A 22,032-nucleotide genomic window follows, 5' to 3' on the forward strand; every position below is an offset into this window, starting at 1 on the left:
TATGAATGATGGATGTGCCCTTACACTCACTCGTGACGCAGTTCACACGGTGTGACGCCTGGCGCGACTCTACGCTTCTGCCGCACAGTACTTACGTCTGTTAACGTGCCTCCTCTCCCTACATGACGACTGTGTATGGTATTTTTCCAAAGCAGTTTCAAGTACTGGCGTGGCTTTGTGGCACACATTTAGCGCGCGCTAAATGTGCGGTTCGACTCCATTCTGTGCATGCACTACTCGGAACGATAGCGGTATCACCAATCCTTGCCTTTGTCCTTCCGTCTCCGTGGCAGCGAGCTGCCGCTGTTTTTGTGTGCGCGCCGCTGTTGGCGGTGACGTCACGTCTTCTTGACGAACACGAACGCGGCACGGTCTTCGGCTTTCTCGTCCCGAGCCTCTCGTGCACTCACGCGGGCCGGCGGCGGCCGCCGATTACTGTCCGTCTCAACTCACTTTTCATTTTGTGCTTTCCGGGGTATTGCGTGCAAGATGTGTGTCGTTTAGCGTTCCGATTTTGTGGTTCCTGAGGTAAGTAGTGCGTGCAAAGCGTGTGTGCGTGTTCTTCGGTGAAGTGGCATTTGTGCCTTGTTTGCGTGGCGCTCCAAGTTAAAGAAAAAGAAAAAGCAAGACAGCAGAAAAGGCTCACAGTGAAAGGAGGGCGGTGTCCTGAGTTACAGTGGAAAGTGGGGGGGGGGGGGGGGGGGGGGGAGTGTACAAGCCGCAACCTGTGCGCATTGAGTTTGGCGCTCAGCGACGCAAACCGGATGTCTTTGCGCACCGCGATGGCAGCGCAAGATTGGATTCCCGCTGCGCACGCACAACAGAGCCGGCGAAAAGAATGGAAAGGACCGAACGGCGAAAGGACAGGAAAAGAATAAGGGGACCTCGTTTTTCACCGAAGCTTTTTCGTTCTTTTTTTTTTTTTTTTGTTCCATACACTTAGACGAAGCCATCCGAAGTCGCGGCCTTGTCTTTCGAGTCGAGAGTCATTCGACTCGCCGCGGTACGCTTTTTGTATGCTCCTGTCTACCTTCCCTGTTCATTATACGGCTGTTGCGCGTGGTTGTGCACCTTGTTTTCGTTCTCCCGAAAATAGACCTTCGCTTTCGAATGGGCCTCCGGTCGAATTTACGAGTAAAATGAGCCGGGCTCGCTAATGAAGGGGAACTGACCGCCGCTCTGCGCATGCGTTGAGAGGTTCAGAGAGAGACCGCATGTTGCGTGTAGGCGGAGCCGTTCTTTGTGGTTCCAACACTGTACGCCGTAAGCCAACTCACGCAGCGCCTGGCCTTTGAGCTCAACAGCCCGAAAACAAAAGAGCCAAAGTGGTTTCTATTGAAAGGCGCGAAGGGAAGGATAATATATACAGGCGCAATATGACTAGTTTTTTTTTTCCTCACCTCATTGTGTGTATATATTACGCGTTACGTGTACGATCTTCTTGGGTCCTTTGCCGTATTGTTAATGATAATAATAATAATTGCTGAGGTTTCGCGTGCCGAAACCACGATATCATAATGTGTAACGCCGCAGTGGCCGGGACTCCGAAATGATTTCAGCCCACGGGGGGTTCTTTAACGTGCATCTAAATCTAAGCACAAGGGTATTCTTTGCATTTCGCCCCCATTAAAATTCAACCACCGTGGCTGGGAATCGAACCCGCGTCCTCAATCTTAGCAGCGCGACACCTTACGGGCTGCTGCAGCGGGTTTTACTGTTCGTGCATGTTCGCATGAGCTGTGTGACCGGTTTTTCGTACGTATTTACAGTGTACATCATTAGCGTCTGTATGTGTTATTTCACTTTCTGTCTAATTATGTTAGATCTCGGCATAAGCTCTTGCTTTCGTTGCCGATGTTGAACGTCACAGCCCACGGAGCACGGATTTTCTATCATGAGGGCATTGGCTTAGCCAGAGGCTTTCAAATCACCCCCGTTGATAACTTTCAATTCTGCATCTATGCATATATACACACATGTACGAACATACATTAAGGTTGCTCGACGACCCTCCCCCCCTCGCCCTTCGAAAAAATAAGTATGGCTGCGCCGCTGTAGTTCATGCGTCCACTTTTCGTTCGCATTATACGTCTACAACTAACGTGAGAAATGTATATACCGTATAACCATCGCAGAACCAGAAAAAAAAAATACCGTTGTGCGGCTTCACAGGCAAACAATACGTTCTTATCCATTATACATGTCGTATTCATTGGATGTCGTTGTAGCGACAGCAGCGTTTTCGCTTTTATGTCTTGGCGAAGTTCGGGATCTGCTGCTATAAATATTTGCTTCTGCTTGCATATGTCGCACATATATGTATTCTTTGCGTTACCTACAAAATTGCGTACTCGCCTTTTAACATCTTTTTCATTCCGAAGTGTCATTCGATCGTAGATTAATTAACCATCTTGCCCTTACCTTTTGCCTCATTTGCTCGCAGGAAAGCGCTGTGCTGCAAGATGTCTGTCGAGCTTGACTTCTTCCTCGACAGCAATAAGAAGTGAGTACATACGGTATATGAAGTGTATATGTGCAGTCGTGAGCAATATCAGAGGGAATACTTGAGATATCTGATAATGGCCATAGCAGCTAAATGCATTTGGCGAGCGCAAAAGCTTTCCTAATACTAAATGTTCAAGTTGAAAGGTATCTCCTACTATTCAGTTCGTCATATTCATATCGGTACATTACAAGTAGCCGTTGATTAAACACGAATTTGGTGTTCCATCTCATATTGCTCGTGACTGTACTTGTGCTACCATATCCAGCGCGCATACCTCGTCAAGCGCCAAAGAATGTTTGTGTGCGGCTTTTCTTTGTGTTCGTACGTGTTTACATCCTGTCTCGCCCTTCCCGACTTATGGGGGTTTCGGGAGAAGACTGCTGTTGCGTTACAGTGATAATCTCATAATCTCTGCTGTCGCGGCGGTGATGATCTCATAAGTACGTGACTTATGAGATCATCACCGCCGGTCCCTCAGCGTCGTCGTCAGCCTCAAATGACGACCTTGAAGTAGCGCTGTACCACAGGTCCACCACGGATGTGCTGACCAAGCAATTAGTCGGTGTCTGTGCCGCCTTGTATGCTGGTACGGAAGAGCCGGTACAGCGTGGCGACTCTGTATAGACCAGTAGTCAGACGTTGTGGTTCCGACGGCCATAGACGTCCGCCATCTTGACTGCCTTTGGCCTATGTGCAAATATATCATAGCAGAGATTCTCGTATCTATGTTATCTATAACATTCTTTTATCATTCGCCAATATTAGAGCGTCTGCTCTCTCTATAAACATTACGTGCTGTTAAATGCGGGTATTCAGGTACCGAATGTGCGGGTATACGAGTGTGGTACCCAAACGTCGACCTTACGTCCTTGTCGCGCTCTAAATTCTCGTCTTCTCGTGGACGCACACATTGCCCTATCACTGGACTTTTGTGTAGCTTAGCGTATCTTACCGAGAAGTAAACGAAACTTAAGAGGTGTGCGCGGACTGAGCTGCTTAATGTTTATTTGTTGGGCAGCAGCCATGCTTCATCAGGCTCATTTCCTATTGGTCGTATATATTGCTCTAGAAAGCGTCCTCAGCAATCTATTTCTCTCTCTCTCTCTCCTCTTCATTTTGTTCGAGCTAAATTGCGCGAATAATTTATGGCCTTGTGTCCGAGAAACTACCGATACCTCGTTCTTCATTATTTAGTCAATTAAAGAAAAATGAAACGAGCGTACGCGTCGCTCTCGTTCGAGCACAGGTGCGCCAGTGACAGGCTATTTTTTTAATGCCCTCGAAAAGAGCCAATGTAATTTTTTCGCTCAGCGGCTCAGCTGGATAGGCCGCGCCCTTCTTCTATGCGACGCTCGTTGCTGCGCTCGTAACATAAATGCCAATGGCTGGCACGTCGTCTCTAGGAGAGAGATCTGCTCAATTAAAAACTGTAGAGCAACAAACCAAGCCTCTCCTCGCCCTCTCGTTAAGATTGGAGCGCTAAAGGAATGCAACAACGCCAAAATTGAACAGTCCACGGGTGATTAATACAAAATGACAACGGGCAGCACCGCAGGAAGCGGCGAAGAAAGACCCTCATGAGTTCGAGGCTTAGTAAGCAGAACCCTGCATGCGAAGCATCTGCGTCGTTTCTCACTTGGTCTGCAAGAAGCGACCGTCTGGCTTTAGCCTCCTTGTTTAACGGACTGCCGGAGGGCCCTTTTCTTTTTCGTTTCAAGGCGAAGAGAGACAGATAGATTAGCGAGAAGTAGACGGAGGGGGGGGGGGAGGTGACAACAGAAGGGCAGATGCCACTGGATGACTTGTTATGTATATACATAGGCTAGTGTCTGCACGTGTAGGGCCGCTCCCACGGAGTCGTCGCCCATGCGCTTAATTAATTGGCGGCGTGCTGACTCCCCTCCGTCCCACTCGTTATTGTGACTAACCGTCGTCGCCTTTTTCTTTTTTTTTCTTTTTCGGTGAGCTCAGGGCCGGTCGATGTGGTGAATCTGTGACGTCATTGGCTTAGGCATCGGCTGAAAGATGAGCGAGGAAAATGATGACGTTGCCCATCGACGGTGTTCCGTTTTGCGTGACGTGCATGTTCAATCCGTTGCTGCGTGGAAGATAACAGCGTTCATTACGCCAGCCTTAGCCGGGCTTGCTTTTTTTCTGAAAGCAGCCGCCCTTTCAGCGAGTTCGTTGGAGCATGTGATCTTATCGGCGGGGAAACTGCCTCTTGTTGAGTTTCCCAGGAGCATGCTGTTCGACGCGAATGTACGCTTTGACCTCCACAACTGTAATTTATCCGGGTACGATTTCATGTATTTATTGCTCGCAAAGTTGCCCTTTTTTGTACGCTATTTCTGTCCGTTACTTTATTACCAGTGGTTGGCGTTTACGTAAACAGCATTTCTGAATATAAGCGAAATAACATTACATACAGGACTCATTCCGCGCGATCATTGCTTTCTCCGTGCCTGTCTTCCAACGTAACCCTTTGGACGATAGGCTCACAGGCATTTTCCGTTTAGTAGGCTAAGAAATGTTTCTCCTTATATATCTCGACGAATAGCCGTGCGAACGTGTTCGCAGGTGGATGTGCCACTTCGATGACGACAACTACGTGAACGTACCGCGGCTGGTGAAGCTGCTGCAGGAGTACGACCCCCGGGAGGACTGGTACCTGGGCAAGCCGTCCATTAGGCAGCCGCTCGAGATACTCGCCAGGGACAGCAGCAAGCCGCAGGTAGTATATATACCAGCTCATTATATGCATTTCTTGATTAAATGCCCAAGAAACCGTGTGGCTTCGTGTTCTTGTCAGCAAGCAACATTCCAGGGTCTTCTGCTCAGCCGCCATCTTGTTTGAACAGCTTAGTAGCCTGCATCACCTTTCGCGGCCTTCGATACTGTTTTCGCGAAGCTGCCTGTATATTTTGCCGGCTAAGTTAGATTTTGAAGCATGCTTAAGATGGCCGCTGCTCGCTCAGCTGTCCGTTTAGCCATCCATACGCTGTGTATTGGAACACACCCACAGTCGTCGTCTGTTTTGTGTTGTTCATTCCTTCTTGTACAGGCGTTTCCGCGCCTTTCTTTAATTAAGTAAAGTTAATCCTGACAAACTAATGAAGTTTCCACCGTTCCATAACTCATTATCCTTCTCTTCCTTCTCGATCCTCTCGCAGAGGAAGATCTCCTTCTGGTTCGCCACTGGTGGCGCGGGCTTCTGCATCAGCCGCTCCTTGGCGCTCAAGATGCTACCACTCGCCGGGTGAGTCATTTAGTATCTGCTGAATCTGCGTACGCGTACATCGTGGGATCTTGTGGTGTTTTGACTCGACTGAAATTTGTTTTTATGACGTCATGAAGCACGCATGTAGCCAGTGTATTTTTCTTTGCCCAAGGGAAGGATTCAGCACCAGCTGTAATCCCGGGGATTATAGTTGGTGCTAGATAGAGAGAGAGGCAGGGTCCGTAATGGCTAGTATATTTAGCTGGGCTCGTTGGCACGGACTTAATGCATTCATTATTCGAGCGAAAACACACTACAGGCTACTCAGACTAGAATGAATGCTTAATGGCGAACGTGTGCTACTGGAGTGACACAAAGAAGGGAAGGGGACCAACAAGTCGTCATCATTTTCTCTTTTTGAATCACTTAGAGTGCACAGAATTTTTCTCGTTGTACTAACATCACTCCGCAGCGCTCAAAGGCGTTACAAGGGGGAGGGGGTTGTTACAACATAGAATAAAGTACGTCTTCGTTCACACAATGCACTTGCTTTTCAGTCAGACTGGGCCGCTGCTTAATTTTTCGGACAAAAAATGAGTTAGCGTACATGTGCTGTCTTGGCAGGTATACCCCACGATTCCGCAATCATGATCGATACGCCTTGAGATGTGACGAGCGCCGCACGTGGAAAGGCAATCCAGGCATTGGAAAGTCATAAAAAGACTCGATCCATGACATGCGCAGCCACGAACATTCTTCAGCTTTCGATAGAAGGCATATGTCTGTTCTAGCCACGAAGAGCGAAGATATACATATACCTCACTTTATACCCTAAGCATACATCCAGGGCTGTGGCCCAGTGTCTCGAAGCTCTACGTCACACTCTGGTAGGTGGTGGGTTCGAGTTCAGGTGGGAGCTGCCAGTATCTTTAGGAAACGTACCGAGTGCATCCTCCAGGTTCTCACAAGAGTTCGAACCCACTAGCCGGTCGGATGGCTGCACATTACCTCGATCTACCACTGCAAACATTTTCTTTTAATGCGTGCCGTTGTTCGACGAGTCCACTCTGAGGGGTTTTCTTTACTTTTTCGACCGATTAACTAAACAGTGATGCGTATGAACCAATTTCCAGCATAGACCAGGATTTAATAGATGCTTTGCGAAGCGGTCAGCTATAAGCTGCCTAGGCCGCATTGTTTGGCTTTGAGCCTAGCGTTACCAGGTCAGTCAAGACCTTTCTGTAAATTTAGTTGTATGGATAACGAGGGCTTAGCAAGCACGTCGATTACACGGCGACGCCTAAAGGGTAGCCGAAGTGCACGCTACGATGCGCTGATGTGCATATCTATATAAGCACCGTTCGTTGGCATTTCCTGCGGGGTTGAGCAACACTAGACTATGGCTTAGTGAGTTGTAGTAGTGCATATATAAGGTTTTTTACATTGCTGTAAGAGCGGATAGCCGACGCTACGAGTGCAGTTGACGTTACACAAGCGCCTCCACCAAAACTGATGTTGGACAACTATCATCACAATTAATGTAAGGCTTTTGTTTACGATCTATACCACGTGGTTAATGCTGTGGGTCGTTACAGCACGTTTCTCTACTTGTGTGATGTGTACCAGGGGCGTAGCCAAGGGGGGGGGGGTTGGGGGGGTTCAAACCCCCCCCCCGAAATTTTTCAGTTTTGCTTGCGTATATATACACGCACACATACAAACGCACGCACGAACATACATAAAGTATGGTTGAACCCCCCCTCCCCCGGAAAAAATTTCTGGCTACGCCCCTGATGTGTACCTTAACATAGCTAACTACAAACGGAATGTATTGCTCTGTAAGCCCTACAAAGTGGTGCTCTAAAAAAATAAAATTCATTCTATATTGCGGCTGTTCCTGGACTGATATAGAATATTAACATTTCAGCCCGTGTATGGAATAACCGGATTATTATGATGACGTACATAACTGGCATGTCGTGTTATTTATGTCGAGACCTATCATTCATGTTCGTCGTGCAGTCATCCTCTCCTATGGCAATATTGGTATATACAATTTCAATTAAAGAAATGACCACGAGAGAACCAAGACGTAGGCGGTTAGCTAAACAAATAGACACAGTTAAAGCATCTTTCATACATCAAGAAATGATTCGCGTTTAAAAAGAAATGTTTGCAGCGGGATAACAGCTTCGCCAGTAACTTCCGGTCGATAAGCCTGGCTTGGCTGCGGCCGTCCAGTGCTCCCAACCCGGGAGCCTTGTCCGGCTCACGACAGCGCACCGAGATCTCGGCCGCCGAGATGGCCGAGGTGGTGTGCCGTCATCCCACCGGCTAGTGTGTCCCAACCCTGCTGAGAACCTGGAGGATGCGCTCGGCGCGCATTCTCCAGATGCTGGCAATTCTCATCAGGGCTCGAACCCACCGCCTACCAGGGTGTGACACAGTGCCTCGAGTCAGTGGGCCACAGCCCTGGTTATGTGGTTAGGGTTAGGTGGAGCCTATATCTTTGCTTTTCGTGGCCAGAACAGGAGGATGCCTTTTAGCGATGGGAAAGGTGAAGAAGCTTGGTGGGCTGCTCATTCCATAGAGTCTCTTTGATCTTAAATGAGTTTCCAATGTCTGGACTGCCTTTCTGCGCACCTGCAGGGAGAGCAGCGACTTGTTGGTTTCTCTCGCTTCCTTGTGTCACTTCAGTCATGGTTTGCTAAGCTCTCTCGTATCTGCCTGCCTGCTGCGATAATCATCTGGGTTTAACCACACGGGCGAAAATAGAAAGTGGTGAAAAATAATGACCACGGGTCTGAGCTTGAGTAACATAGCGCTGGCACACTTAGAACAACTCTTCTGTACACTCTTAATCAAGTCCCGTTTAAGGTGGTAGATATAGCCAGGAGACTGGACATTTTTCGTCTAGTGTCCTAGATATCATCATCATCATCAGACTGGCTACGCCCAGTGCAGGGCAAAGGCCTCTCCCATGTTCCGCCAATCAACCCGTACCTGTGCTTTCTGCTGTCACGTTATACCCGCAAACTTCTTAATGTCATCTGCCCACCTAACTTTCTGTCTCCCCCTCGCGTTTAACCAGGACCTAATTAAGAGTGCATGAATGCAGAGTGCGGATTGTCTTTTTTGTCGCAGTGAACATATACACGAATGTGACGACGTCGTAGGCGTATACAGGCCCATTTGCGGCCATCTATATTGTCCGTCGGCACAGATATGAGTTGCGCAAACGGTTTTACGGTTGTGTAAACGGGTAGAGTGGGAGACTTTTAGCGAACAGGAAGGAGCGGGGATCTGACTGCATGAGCGCGTCTGATGTAGATGGCAGGTGATGATGCAATGAGAGGGTCATTACCGTGTGTACGCAGCGACCAATGTCCGATATGAGCGTACTTGGGCGTTCTGGTGACGCTAAAGGATGGCTGCCGCAGTTGAGGCTTCGCGCACAAAGTTCACTGTCCTGCGCTGACAACGTTGCAGCTTTACATTTTCGCGGCTGCATTCCCGTTCACCTCTTACGAAGCAGTGGCGTGTGCTGTCAGCAACGACTGGATCAACGGAAGTGTACTTCTTTAGTGATGTCCGCGAGTCTGACTGAGTCAGAAGTACACAGTGCATACAGCGCATGACTTCCTTCGACGGTCTCTCTCTCCAACACACACACACACACACACGCTCGCACGCACGCACGCAAGCACGCACGCACACACGCACACACACACACACACACACACACTGCAGAAGAACGTACCACACGTTCTTCTTTGATGAATTCCTACCGATTAGCTCAAGTGTCTGTCATTCAAAACGCGCGCATACGCGCACGCACAATGACATGCACGGACAAATTCGACGCTATATAATGCTCGTAACCAAGTCGTTTTGCTCCTTTCGTGAGGACCATGCACCTTCCCCATATACGCTGCAAGTTTCCGGTAGCCGGCGGGTTTCGTGCTGGCGCCGGTTTTAGTCCATTGCTGTTATCTCGCAATCGGACGCGTGAATAGAAGGAAGGAAGAAATAAAGAAATGATAACAGGAAGATGGAAAGATAGAAGAAACATCTCCGTTCGAGAAGACCGCAACCGAACCGCCCAAACAACGACGGCCATTCCACGAGCGCGCCTTCGAAACGGGGCCGTTGTCCCCCGTCGTGGTTGGAGTCTGGAGGGAGGAGGACGTTGCGAGGAGCAGGTGGTCTATGGCGGACGTCTGTCACTTTCCCCTCCTGTATGTATATTACGCCCAGGGCAGCACACTCTTGCATGTCTGAACAGCGCACAAACAAGGCATGTCGGGCTGTCTATATATCTCTGCTTCTTCCTTCTCCCGTGGTCTTGGCGCAGTTCTGTGCAGCAGGCACCCGACAACCTCTCGGATATCCGTGGTTATACATTTCTGCGCGCGCCCTTTATCGAAAACAGAAGGCGCTCTCCCTTTTCTTTCCTTTCTTTTTTTTTTTTAAGGTAGATCACGAAGATAAATCTAAAACTACGTGGTCGAGTATACAGATTTTCTTTTTTTTTTTCGAGGTATTCTCGGCTCAAGTACCGTAGCTAGCAAATTACGGAGAAATACGTCAGCGTCGTCCGATATAATTTCCTCCACGTAGCTCCCTTTTGCGTGTGTTCACGTGACGTTGCATTCTCGGGTCGCGCTGTTGTTCTGACGTGATTATTTGGACGAAAATACGCGCTGCGCGCCGTGTACACATCTTGTCTCACGAAAGGCGCTGGTTATCGCATTTGTAGAAATGTGCTGAATGGTAGTACATCAGCACAGGGAGTATGTACGAACGCTAGAAAGCGAAACATATCAATACAGCCGTTGCTGTTCGCGCTACATCAATTGGCCGATGTGCCTTGCAATGCTCGACCCTGCCGAGTAGAGTTGGGTTCGCCCGAACTGCAGTTTAGTTAACTACATGAGGTTGAACTTCTCGCCTTGGCCTTCTGATTTTCTTACGGCCCTTTTAGTGTTAGTTGCATCGTGAATCGGATTTTTCTTTCACCCGCTTAAGCACCGAGGCACCACCTCTTGATTGAATGAAGCGCGTTCGTTTGTCATCACTGTTTATTATGTTTATCCGTATAGTTTCCGCAGTACGGCGCGAAACTTCTGTGAAGTGCCATAACATGTGCATTCACCATGTTTGCGCCCGAGCACGTTCTCGCGCATGTGTATACTTATGCCGAAGGCGTTCAGCGCATGCGGGAGCTCAAAAGTGGGCTGGTCTGTTTCTTTTCTCTTTTTTTTTCTTTGTTATACGTAAGGCCTGCTGGCAAAATTGAATCATGTGGAAATTTGAACGTACACGTACGGCCTTCTGTTACGCGGAATTCGCAGCGCCTCCTTAATGATGCGCCGCATGAGGCTTTTCGTATGTCGCACAGCACAGCTCGCTCACACACACACACACACACACACACACACACACACACACACACACACACACACACACACACACACACACACACACACACACACACACACACACACACACACACACACACACACACACACACACACACACACACGCACGCGCGCACACACACACACGCACACGCACGCACACACACACACACACACAAACAAACAAACAAACAAAGAAGATATATGGAACAGATTGATGGTGAAACTTTAATGTTGTTCTGAAATGATTCTCGGTGGAAGCAGTGTGGGTCTCTTCGAACTTCGTTCGTCCATTCCAAGGCTCCCACGGAGAGAACCGCCACGCGAGCTCGGCCTGGCACAGACTATAGCGTGAGATAGCTTGCTAGATAGTCTGCAAATGTGTAAAAAGAAATGGCGAAAAGGAAAGCAGGAGCACATTTCGTAAGAAAGAACAAAAAGGAACAAAACAGTAAAGAGTGCGTGAATGCGGGAAAAATGTGTGCTCAACAGACAGCCGTCATTTCGCATGGTCGCCAGTACAAGACTTAAACAATGACAAATAGACGACTCTGAGGTGTCTGGGACATATAGAGATGTATATCTAGAAGCTCGACACTACAGTGGAACTACATGGACAGTGGCGCAGTCGGAGGTTTGAGGTGTTCAGCAGCGCTCCCCCTTCCCCCGCACCCCTACTTCAGATGTTTTTGTATGTGCATATATAAGACAGGGAAATTGAGAACAACCCGCTTCTAGCACGAAGCCACAAGGAAATCCACACGGATTTTTCGGAAAGAAAGCTTCTAAGTTGCCGGAAAATTCGTTCTGGTCCGAGGAACTTTTCGGCTTCGCGCTACAAATGGGTGGTTCTCAATTTCCCTTAGTCCTTCTGCCACCTTGCGGGATTACGCAGAACCAATTCTCAATATACTGTGTACATATACGTGCACTCAAGCAAACGCACACGAACATACATAAAGTGGGGTAGGACAGCCCCCTCCCCCCACCGGAAAAGATTTTTGGCTAGTATATTACACGATTGTTCATAATGGAATGGAAATAAATATCGTCATCGTGAGAGCTAGTGCCGTGTAATTTTTCCTTTTACAATTAACCCAAACCACCTCGTCGCATTGCCCTGCAATGCCAGCCTGCACTTCACGTCGCTGGGTGCACCGAGCGCATTGCTGTCGCACTGGTGTCTGCAACTCGCATCGGCCACAATCAGGGCGTTGGAAAAGTAGGGAAGCAAGAAGAGAAACACCTTACCAAAGCGAACAAAGCACCACCGAAAAGGGAGTCGGTGCCCTCGAAGCAGCTGCTGCGCTTGGTTACGTCGTGAGCACGGTGGCGGCGAAAAATAAAAGTAATGAAAAGGTTTGTCAGAGCGGGGCAGGAAAATAGCATGCATGGGCAGAGGCAGGAGGCAAAGAAAAAGGTGGCCGCCGCTTGTTGTTTGGGTGGCAAACATTGCGGCACACGGGCGTAGAGGACGGGGAGGGCATTCACGCAGAAAGGGGGCACTGTCATAGGTAAAGCAGGGTGAAGTCGGCAGGAACAACGGTGCCGGAATGCACCCGGGCTGAAAGCTTTTGTCGGATGGGGAGGGGGGTAGCGGCTTCGCCATTAGCGCCACCTGCCGTCTCTCTCGGGGGGAGCACAGTTCTTTTCGATGCACGAAGGTAACGCGGGGAGGAGTTGCTGTTGATGTGGGCTCAGGACCCCCCCTCCCTGCCTTTCGCACCCCTCTCCCCCCCCCCGTTCTCCTTCCGCCAACCTGAACCCCTCTTATGCACAGCAATGAGCTACACAACAATCTCGCATGTAGCGGTAAGTCGAAGGGGAAGCCCCCGAATGCAACCACCGTTTTTCAAGCCATCTTTCATCTCGGCACGGCATGCAACATGTATCACACATACGAAAAAAAAAAAAAAAAAGTTGTAAGAAACCAAAACGTTCGCGGCTTTTACTGATGCGAGGGTTTCACTTCTTTTTCTATGGGCGCAATATCTTTTCAATCAAGCCCCCTCGCATTATAAACACGTTCTGCGGTTCGTGAGCTCTGTAGTTTCTCCCACTTGTTCGTGGTGCGCTGGCCGCTGCCCCGCCCTTTAGGTACTATACACACGCATACTCTCTTCGTGAAACGAGCCTGCGGGAGTGTCTTGCGTATGCCCGATGGCCTCTGCGAGTCCATGCTGCGCGTTTCGACCGCCGAGGCGACCTTCATTGGCCTAAATCGCAGTAATTATAGAAAGGGCCAGCCGGCATAACGTACGTTGCGCGGCGCAAGCGCGTGCACTGCCCCTGCAAGTCTCGTCGTGACGGTGCGATTCGCCGTTGGCGCTGACTGGGTGCAGCGAACACGGCGAAGGAGCCCGAGCTCCAGTAAAAGAACGACAGCTGGCGTTTTTCGACTGCATACTCGCAGTTTGATCCGCAAATTGCTCGGCGGTCTGTAGACTGTCTTCGACGGTTAACATTGCCGTTTTGCGTTTTTGGCAGAGTGGTAGCTGTCCCGTCTTCCTGAAGGGAGCAACGTTGAATCCGAAGCAGCACTGAATGGAGGAAAATTGCCCAAAGAAATCATTGTCGGGCTCAAAATGCGATGTTTACGGAATTTCGGTGCGTTACAGCAGTATAATACACTGCGTGTCTGGAATGTATTCAGCCGTTATTCGTGTATGTTATCGTTCTCGGTGGGGGCTCAGCCCCCACCGAGAACGATAACATACACGAATAACGGCGCTTCCCCCCTCACTTTTGGCGCTTCCCCCCTCCTCTCTCAACTGACGGTTCTGGCGTGTAGCAACTAGATGAACGGTACATGATACACTGATACGCATGAAAACGGCTGAGAGGATGCACTCGCGTGTTTCACGGCATTGCGCGGCCATTTTGGGTTGTTGCATTAATGATAAGTCGTGACATCTAGTTAACGAGGTCTTAAAATTCCGAGCGAATGCGCACAGTTGTTTTCAAGCGTACGAGTCCACTGTAGCGCCGTTCGTTTAAGTGTTACATATATAAAGCGGCAACGCTAACAGCTCAAGATAGCGGCTGTTATACACATCACTAAAACAGCCTTCTCTTTTCGTTGATTTCGCCTTTACGCAATGATTACGCGCGATGGTTGCACTACTACTTCGTTCTCTTCTGTACAAACACGCGTAACGAACTATTAGCCCATTTACGCTGTTTCGCGGTCCAAGAACCCAGAAAACGAGGTTTTCCCCATTCATGCCGCTGGCATGGCTGTAAAGTGCGGCATGCAGAGCAGTAAACGATGAGGGAAAAAAAATTAAAAGCAGGGACGGCTCAGTCTCAGCAGACATCCCACGCAGTGAACCACGGCGTTCACCTCATCATTTCCAAAAACAGCGCGCGGCGCATACCTGGGGGTTAGTGCAGGGGAGTGTGTTGGCGTGCACCGAGCGCGAGTCCATTTCACTTGGCTGCCGCCACTGCGTTCCGGCTCGCTGCTCACGCGATGCGCCCCGCGAATTCCCCGAGGAGCACGTGCACGCACAACGCTACGAACAAGGCAAAGGAAGCGCGTCACTCTCTCTCTCCTGCTCGACTATGGCTGCCGGCCGTGTCAGGCCAACACCACCTAGACTATAGACCCTTTTCGAAAAAGGGCGCCCCTAGCGCTGCGCACGCAAACTACACTCTGCCGCCATTGTGAGGGCACCGCAGCAGACGACGCAGGCTTCGGCAACGTGCCAGTGCGTGACACTTCAGCACCGCCGAATCGTGAACTCTCATCAACGTTTTTCGTAGAGGTGCTGCAATGGTGCAGACGTGCTGCGTTCCCATGTGCCACCATCGACGATATCGCGACGAGAACAGCGATAAGGTACGCGATAAAACTTGAATAACAAACGCACGTGCTCTCTCTCCGTACGTGGTGTCAAACGGACGTGCGGACGCCGTTTTGTAAACGCGCTACAGAAACGGACGTGCTTATTTCACAGCGCCATGTGTAGCCTTGCTTTTACGAATGAATAGTCTTCTCCCGAGTGCCTGCATGCGGTGAATTACGATAGATTGTGCAGAAATACTGCGAGGGTTCGTAAGGCCAGCCAGAAAAATAAAAATGAAGTTGCGTACCGTTCATTTACTTAGCGACAGTACTCGCATACCGTAAGCCACGTGTCAACATTTTTTAATACATACAAACAGGGGCTCAGGCAGAATTTTTTTTCGGGGGGGGGGCGCCACCTTGATCTGAAGTGTGGAGGCCGGGCAGGCAGATGTGGTCGAGTGTCATTTTGTGATCTGTGTGCCATGGCAAAAAAAAAAAATTCGGGGGGGGGGGGGGCACGGGCCCGGTGTGCCCCCCCCCCTGGCTACGCCACTGCATACAAATATACATATAGAGAAAAGAACTGGTCATCTCGGCTTCATCTCGAATCTATCACGATCCAGACAACGGCGCACACACTCATTCGAAATGACGGAAACTTTCCACACGCCTACACACGTTGCTTACGTCACATTTTATAACATACATAACCGGACCGCTCACACAGTCATTTTTCACTTGTGAACAAGGCTCCCGTACGGGGGCCGAAACGTCGTGCTTTTATTTGCTTTTAATCGTGGTCAGAGTGTTGTTTTAATTGTCGCCGCAAATATACCTAACGCGTGGCGTCCGGAAAATAGTTGCGTGGTGTGGCTTGCGGCAGACCTGCAGGAATTTCACCGGTTGCGGTCGCATAGTTCCGCGACAGCGACGTCCTTCCTTTCCTTCGGTGAGAAGTTTGTAGCTTCGGCGAGCCTTTTTTTCTGGTCCGGGCGCGCACGCGAGTTGGCGGTGGTCACGGTCCCGCACCCGCGGCAGTCGAGCCAAACTGCTCCTCCAACCCGTTGAAGGATACAAAATGTTGCTCATTGTGCATCGGAAGCACCTCAGAAAGACCAACGGAGAGTACTAAGAGCTCGTTCAAGCACGCAAACGGTGAGATTTCAGCGGATGACACGGAGAACTAGGCGCCAACACAAACATCACGGCACTCACGCATTTGACGGCTCGCTTTCCATGCCCTCACGATGGCGCTGGCTATCCCATGCTCCTTTGCGAAGCGAAACTGACGAAAAGCCCACCGTCAGGTGGCGTATTTATGAAAAGGGTCTATTGTCTAGGTGGTGTTGGTCAGGCGCGGGGCGAGGAAGGCTCAGCCAGGTGGGCCCTGGCTCTCGATGCCCCGAGGAGCAGGAACGCAGCACTATGATGCGCACGCAAATGCAGGCACCACCGTTGCTATGCGCAGGTCGCGTGCACGAAGCTTGGCTTCGCTGAAGACGCCAGAAGGAATGGGGCACTACGTGCTCGGGCTTTCCGTCCCTGGTGCGCTTGTGGGGCCGTAAAAGAGAAATCTTCTCCCTGGAAAGCAACGCGCGTGCGAGTTGACCGGCATGGTCCGAAGGATCCACGGTGTACGTCATCGTCTTCAAGCGCGTGTGTCCGGTTGACCCCGCTCTCAGCTCACGTGTGTCAGCGAGACCGGCCCGAGATAGCAACCTCGCATGTGAGAGGCCATGGTGCGCGCAGGTTTCTGAAAGGAGGACCCGTTTTCCAGTTATAATGCGTGCCATCTCGTTTGGTGAGCGTCTACAGACTACACCGTGCGGCTGCCACACAGCGGTAGCAGATATTGAAGCTCCCCACTGTAATGCCTGAATGGCGCTGTGGGTACGAGAGTAAATAAAAAAAAGTGCAACCGAAAGCTGCTTAGCATGCCAGAAAATACTGGTGAGTTAATATTGATGTAACTTGCTGTGCACTGAAGCTCGCATTACGAAGATAACCTTCAAAGCTCATGATGTGCCAGAGAGGTTACATCATAGTCGATCTCGTGCAATAAAAAGCAAGTGGCGTGCAGTCTCTGTTCTGGGTGTAGCAACTTACGAATACCGCGAACAACAATTGTGTTTTCTTTTTCACGATTTAGTCGTTAGCGGTCGCGTGGAAATCGTTCCGCCTGAAGCCATGATAGATATGCTACTCAAGTCATCCCCTGCGGGTCTTTCGATGGATTCGATCCAGTGGACTGAAGCAAACACGGAAACTAAGGCAGGAACATGGTTATTTCTCCCTGCTTTTCTCGCTCTCTGCAAAGAGGGAGAAATAAGTGGGGTTCGTGCGAAGTTCTGACGTAGCAGCGACATGTGTGGTGAGCTTACCTTTGCACGAAATGCTGGGAAGGAACGAATGTGAAAAAAAGGGCACCGCTTGTGGCGTGCATCAGTGTCGCTTTTGTCTTTTTGAGACGTCTCTATAAGAAAGAGCCGTCAAAACCGCTATCGATCTCATCTGGGCCTCGTATAATGACACATCGCCGCGGGCGCCTGACTACACCTCCCTCTCAGCCCTTCGACTCAAGGTGTCTTTGCGAAACTCATCATTGACAGGCACAACTCTGGTAGCGAGAGTATACAAGGGGAAAGAAAAGAGGGAGGGGGATGCGTCGAACAAAGGCGGCAACTCATCCTCGGCCGTCACGGTGTACACAGGAGCGGCACGATCCAATCTCTAGAAAACTGACACCTCCGAACACAAGTGGCCCCACGTGCAACGACGACGCCCCCTGTGCGTTTCCCACGCTGCTGGAAGGAAAGAAAATTGCTTATCCCAACCACGAGGACAACGGCAGACCCGGCTGCCCCTGCTACCGGGCTGCTCTGCAGAGGCCTTCATTTTCGCCACTGTCACGAAGCCGTGGGAAGAAAAAAATATAAAGTAGGAGGCCGCCGAGATTCTGTTCTTTTTTTTTTTCTTTTGACAAGAGGTCTTCATCATCGCAGTCCTGTCTCGGAGAGTGAGACACGGACACCGAACCTTCAGGTCTGTTCGTGGTTTGCTAGTCGTCTTTCGCGGTCTCTGCTCGCACAACATTCCTCCTGGCAACAAAGCGGGCGTCCGATTCTCACCTGGACGCCGAGGGCTGTTTGCCTCTGCGCAGTGCATCGTGTCGTGACTTCTTCGATCCTCGGGCTGAGCCCTGTAATGGTGCATCCAGACGACGGGCCAAACCGCTTTTTCGCCCGCGGCCTCGCCGTCACGTGACCCTCCGCTTCCGGTTGGGAGAGGCCGCGGGCGGCCCGGGGAGGGAGGGCGCGAGAAATCCCGAAAACATTTTCACGGGCCGCCCGTACCGGCCCTCGACGGCGGCCCGCGCGCTCGCGGGGGTGGTGTGTCAACAAAACCGGGTTTTTATCATCTTTTTTTGGCAGCTGGGCACGCCGGCGACTATTCGAACACGTGTTTCTGTTTGAAAACAAGCACGCGGGATCATTCGCGTCGTTTTTGCGGCCCAGTACTCGTTCTAAAGTGCTTGTGTAAAGATGGCTACGTTATACTTGCTAACGATGCTACGTTATACTTTCTCCCATTGGTGGAGCAGTTCCCGACAATTTTGAACAAATATATCTGCAGATCCTCGTCGTCCTCAACCTATAGCGCGAGAGCCATAGCCGCCAGGGATTTCTTTCGCGCAACCTCCTTCCGTAGCGGTACGTTCTTTCCTCTTAGCTTTCGTGTTGTCACCTGGTATCAATTAGGTCTTTCGCGCGTCTCGCGCGGTTCTTCTCAGTGCATTTCTTTCCGTCACGGCATTTTTTTCTTGTTCGCATGCGAAGCGCTCCCGACTTTCGCCTGTGGGCAGTGCCTTTTCCAATTTTCCGGCGCTTCCTATCCTCTTTTGTCTAGCTCCGTAGCCTTCGCTGCTCTCCCCTCCCCCTATTGTGACCTCTGTCAGCGACTAACCACACGCCAACCCTTTGACTGACGCCACCAACCTCTTGGGAAGCCACACACCGTGCTCTGCCCGCTTTTACACGCGTTTGTTGATGTTGTTCGTTTCCTTAGTTTGTCAATTTTTTTTTGTACCATCACTCCTGGCTTTATTTGTTTGCTTCTTTTGCAAAATAGGCTTTCTGTTTCTGCCAGCTCTGTGTGTACTGCGCGAATAGACAGACGGCTGAGCGGAGCCTGGGGTCTTGAGGCGTGTGAGAGGCACGCGCACCGCGTGTGAAAGTCACTGTCGCAGCGTCGCCCACCAAGCTGCGGCGAGAGGCTTGAACTAGCCTGGCCCACGCATCTCCCTCTTGTTTTGGTCCTCGCGTGTGTACGGCGCAAGCGGCCGGGCCCCTCGCGGCCCCGGCGTCACGTGACTCAGCCGCCCGCGGCGGGCGGCAGTTTGGCCCGTCGTCTGGATGCACCATAACTTACACCTTCTGCACGTTACGCTGGAGAGTCCGCGTGTGTTTTTGTATATTGCTTGGGCACTGTGGAGGTGAGAAACCTAGTTGGAAGGGGGAGGGAGGGCTGGCGGTTGGCAGCTGGAACTCTCGACTGTGCACCGGCTGAAAGTATACGTGTTGCCGTGTATCCATGTCACTCTCTAATGGAGCTTTCGCAACGAGCTGGCTATTGCAGGTCATTGTAAACTACACGACGTTTGGCTGCCACCCTGCGCGGTGCTCATGGTTCTTTTCACGTGACATGCACGTATACGCGGCATTTAGCTTGAGCAGTAGCATCGTTTGCGTGTGCTCGACTTGTTACTTCCCCCTCCACCCAACGGAATGTGTACGAAAGTGGTTTAAATGCATTGGTCCCGTAATGTTTTCTCTAAATTAACACTTATAATTCGACCTAAACTACTGCGCCATCAGAAACGACGAAACAATCCCGTGGGGGTGCTTTGTTATCCGCGGTGATACAAGAATCGAAAGTGCAGCATAAACATGCCAACTTACTGCGTCATGTTAAGACCTTCGTGTATGCGTTTAGACCTGTGAACCGTGTTTTTTTTTTAATATATACGCAATATGAAGCGGCGTTAACTTCTCCAAATGCATATAAATGATGTGTTTATCAACTTCGGATGGCATTAAAACAAAAGAAGGTGGGGGATGGGAAGTTTTTTTTTTTTTTCGACGTCGGCACCTACGACTGAATAATGACAGCCGACTAGAAAAGCGATCACAACCTGAGCTGCTGGAGGCATAGTTTATCGAGCAATGGCTAGAGGCTCCGAGTGAGATACAGCGTCCTTTAAAACAAAGCGAAGCCTTCGTTGCGTGCGTCACATTGCCTGCAGAAGCCGCGAGTGGATAGGAATAAACACTCATCCCACGATGCTGTCACAGACTGCACACAGTAACGTAGCTGAATTGAAATTGACGTCGGACCGGCAGGACGTCCATTCGTCACGGCGTGTTGAAGGACGCGCACTCACGTCGAGGCGCAAAAGCTTAGATTGCAGGAGATGATAGAGACGGCAGGCGGGGCTCGGTAAAAAAGAAAAAGCAAACCGGCCGCCTGCAAAAAGAAAATCTACGCAAGTCCCTCTGCAGTAATGACTCGAGGCGTATACGTGTGAGTAGTAGTGAAGTAGCAGCTACATTTTATTAAGTGGACCGAAAGAGCGAGCGAGATAGAGAGAGAAGAAAACAGTATGGGAAACGAAGACCTAAATAAGACGACAAAATAGGACCGAAGTCGGCCGGGATGACCGCTCGGGCCAGCCACAAAAGACGAGCCGACACGCGATGCTCTTTTCAGAGCTCGTCAGAGCGGTAGCGGCGGCGTTTGACACAAACATGGCTGCCAGAGAGGATGTAGAGGTAGGGTAGAGGCCCTGTAGAGGTTGCCGTGGTGGCGGCCTCTCGCGGCCGTCTCCTGTCGAAAGAGTGACGAGCGCTTGGCGGCGGCGGCAGTTGCTGAAGATGGAGCCGGCGATTGGGGGGCTGATGGCTGGCGGTTGGACGAGAACAGCCACAGCGAGCGAAACGTTGCATCTGATCCGACCCACCGCAAGAGTCGCCTTGCCCGCACCAATGCCCCCGAACCGTGCAGCAACCCGCGCTGCTGGAGAGCAGACAAAACATAAACTGCGGAACAAAAATGGTTCCACCGCAACGTTGTCTGCATCGTGTGGCACCACTGAGCGGTGCGGCTCCTGGCGGAGAAGGTTGGCAGTCGACGGTCGTGCAGTGAGCATGCAGGCGTGCGCGATCATTTGACTTTCAGATTGTGCTGCCGCGTACGCGGCCTTTTTTTCCTTCTCGGCTCAGTTTCAAGGGCGGGCGGAAGGAGGAGGGAGAGCATTGGCGTTCTCTTATGTTGCGGGCACGAGTTACGAGAACAGTAAAAGTGTTGCGTCGCCGCTCCGTGACGTCGTAAACTTCCGTCTGTACGTGCGCGTGTTATGTCTGCAGCGCCTGCACGGCTGAAAACGACATCGGTATGCATGCTGCGGATGCCACGCGTGCGTGTCCTGGCGGACGGGGTTCGCAGACACAACACGACGGGCGTCCATCAAACGTCGGCCGCATCGTCGTGGTCGGCGCGTGAAGATTCGTGATCGGAAACCGAGCGAACAAAAGAGCGAGTGACCGCTGTGCGCGCTAAGCACGTCCTGTCTTTCTCGTCACGACGGTGGGAAAAACAGTTGAGCCCGTTCCCCCGATGCGGCACGGGGCTATGTCGAACTCGTTCGTTGCACTTATGGGGGCCTCGCGGAGTTCCCTCCCCCACCTCAGCCGTCTTTTATTGCTTTTTGTGCCCGATGTCAGTCAGTCCTCTGCCAGGGAGCTAGAGCTGCGCGTCAAAGCATGCCGCCGAGTCAGTGACACCGGATAAGTGACGCAGCAACTCACGTGCGCTTCTAAAAACAATGGCGCAGCTGTTGAACGTCGTGTCGGTGCTCCTCCTATATCGCTTTTTTTTTTTCACCATTTGAAATACCGCTACCGCGAGAGTGCCCTTCCGGGGACTCGTAGCTTTTGTTTTATTCTTTTGCCGAGTTGGTTAGCGAAAATCGTATATACCTCATGTCTTAGATCGTTCGGTGTGTTCTCAGGTGGGAGTATTGAGCTCAACACCTAGGAAACAG

The 22,032-nt window shown here is 50.8% G+C and overlaps 1 protein-coding gene across 1 annotated transcript in view; it reads left to right on the plus strand.

Annotated features, from left to right (window-relative positions):
- Positions 1 to 22,032, plus strand: part of LOC119399349 (fringe glycosyltransferase) — a 133,806-nt gene that overhangs the window by 61,155 nt on the left and 50,619 nt on the right. Inside the window, exons 4-6 of the mRNA XM_037666162.2 lie at positions 2,444 to 2,503; positions 5,084 to 5,237; positions 5,677 to 5,762. Coding sequence (XP_037522090.1) covers positions 2,444 to 2,503; positions 5,084 to 5,237; positions 5,677 to 5,762 — 300 coding nt within the window. The remainder of the gene's footprint in view (positions 1 to 2,443; positions 2,504 to 5,083; positions 5,238 to 5,676; positions 5,763 to 22,032) is intronic.

Source organism: Rhipicephalus sanguineus, chromosome 7 (genome assembly GCF_013339695.2).
Source record: "Rhipicephalus sanguineus isolate Rsan-2018 chromosome 7, BIME_Rsan_1.4, whole genome shotgun sequence".
NCBI lineage: Eukaryota > Metazoa > Arthropoda > Arachnida > Ixodida > Ixodidae > Rhipicephalus > Rhipicephalus sanguineus.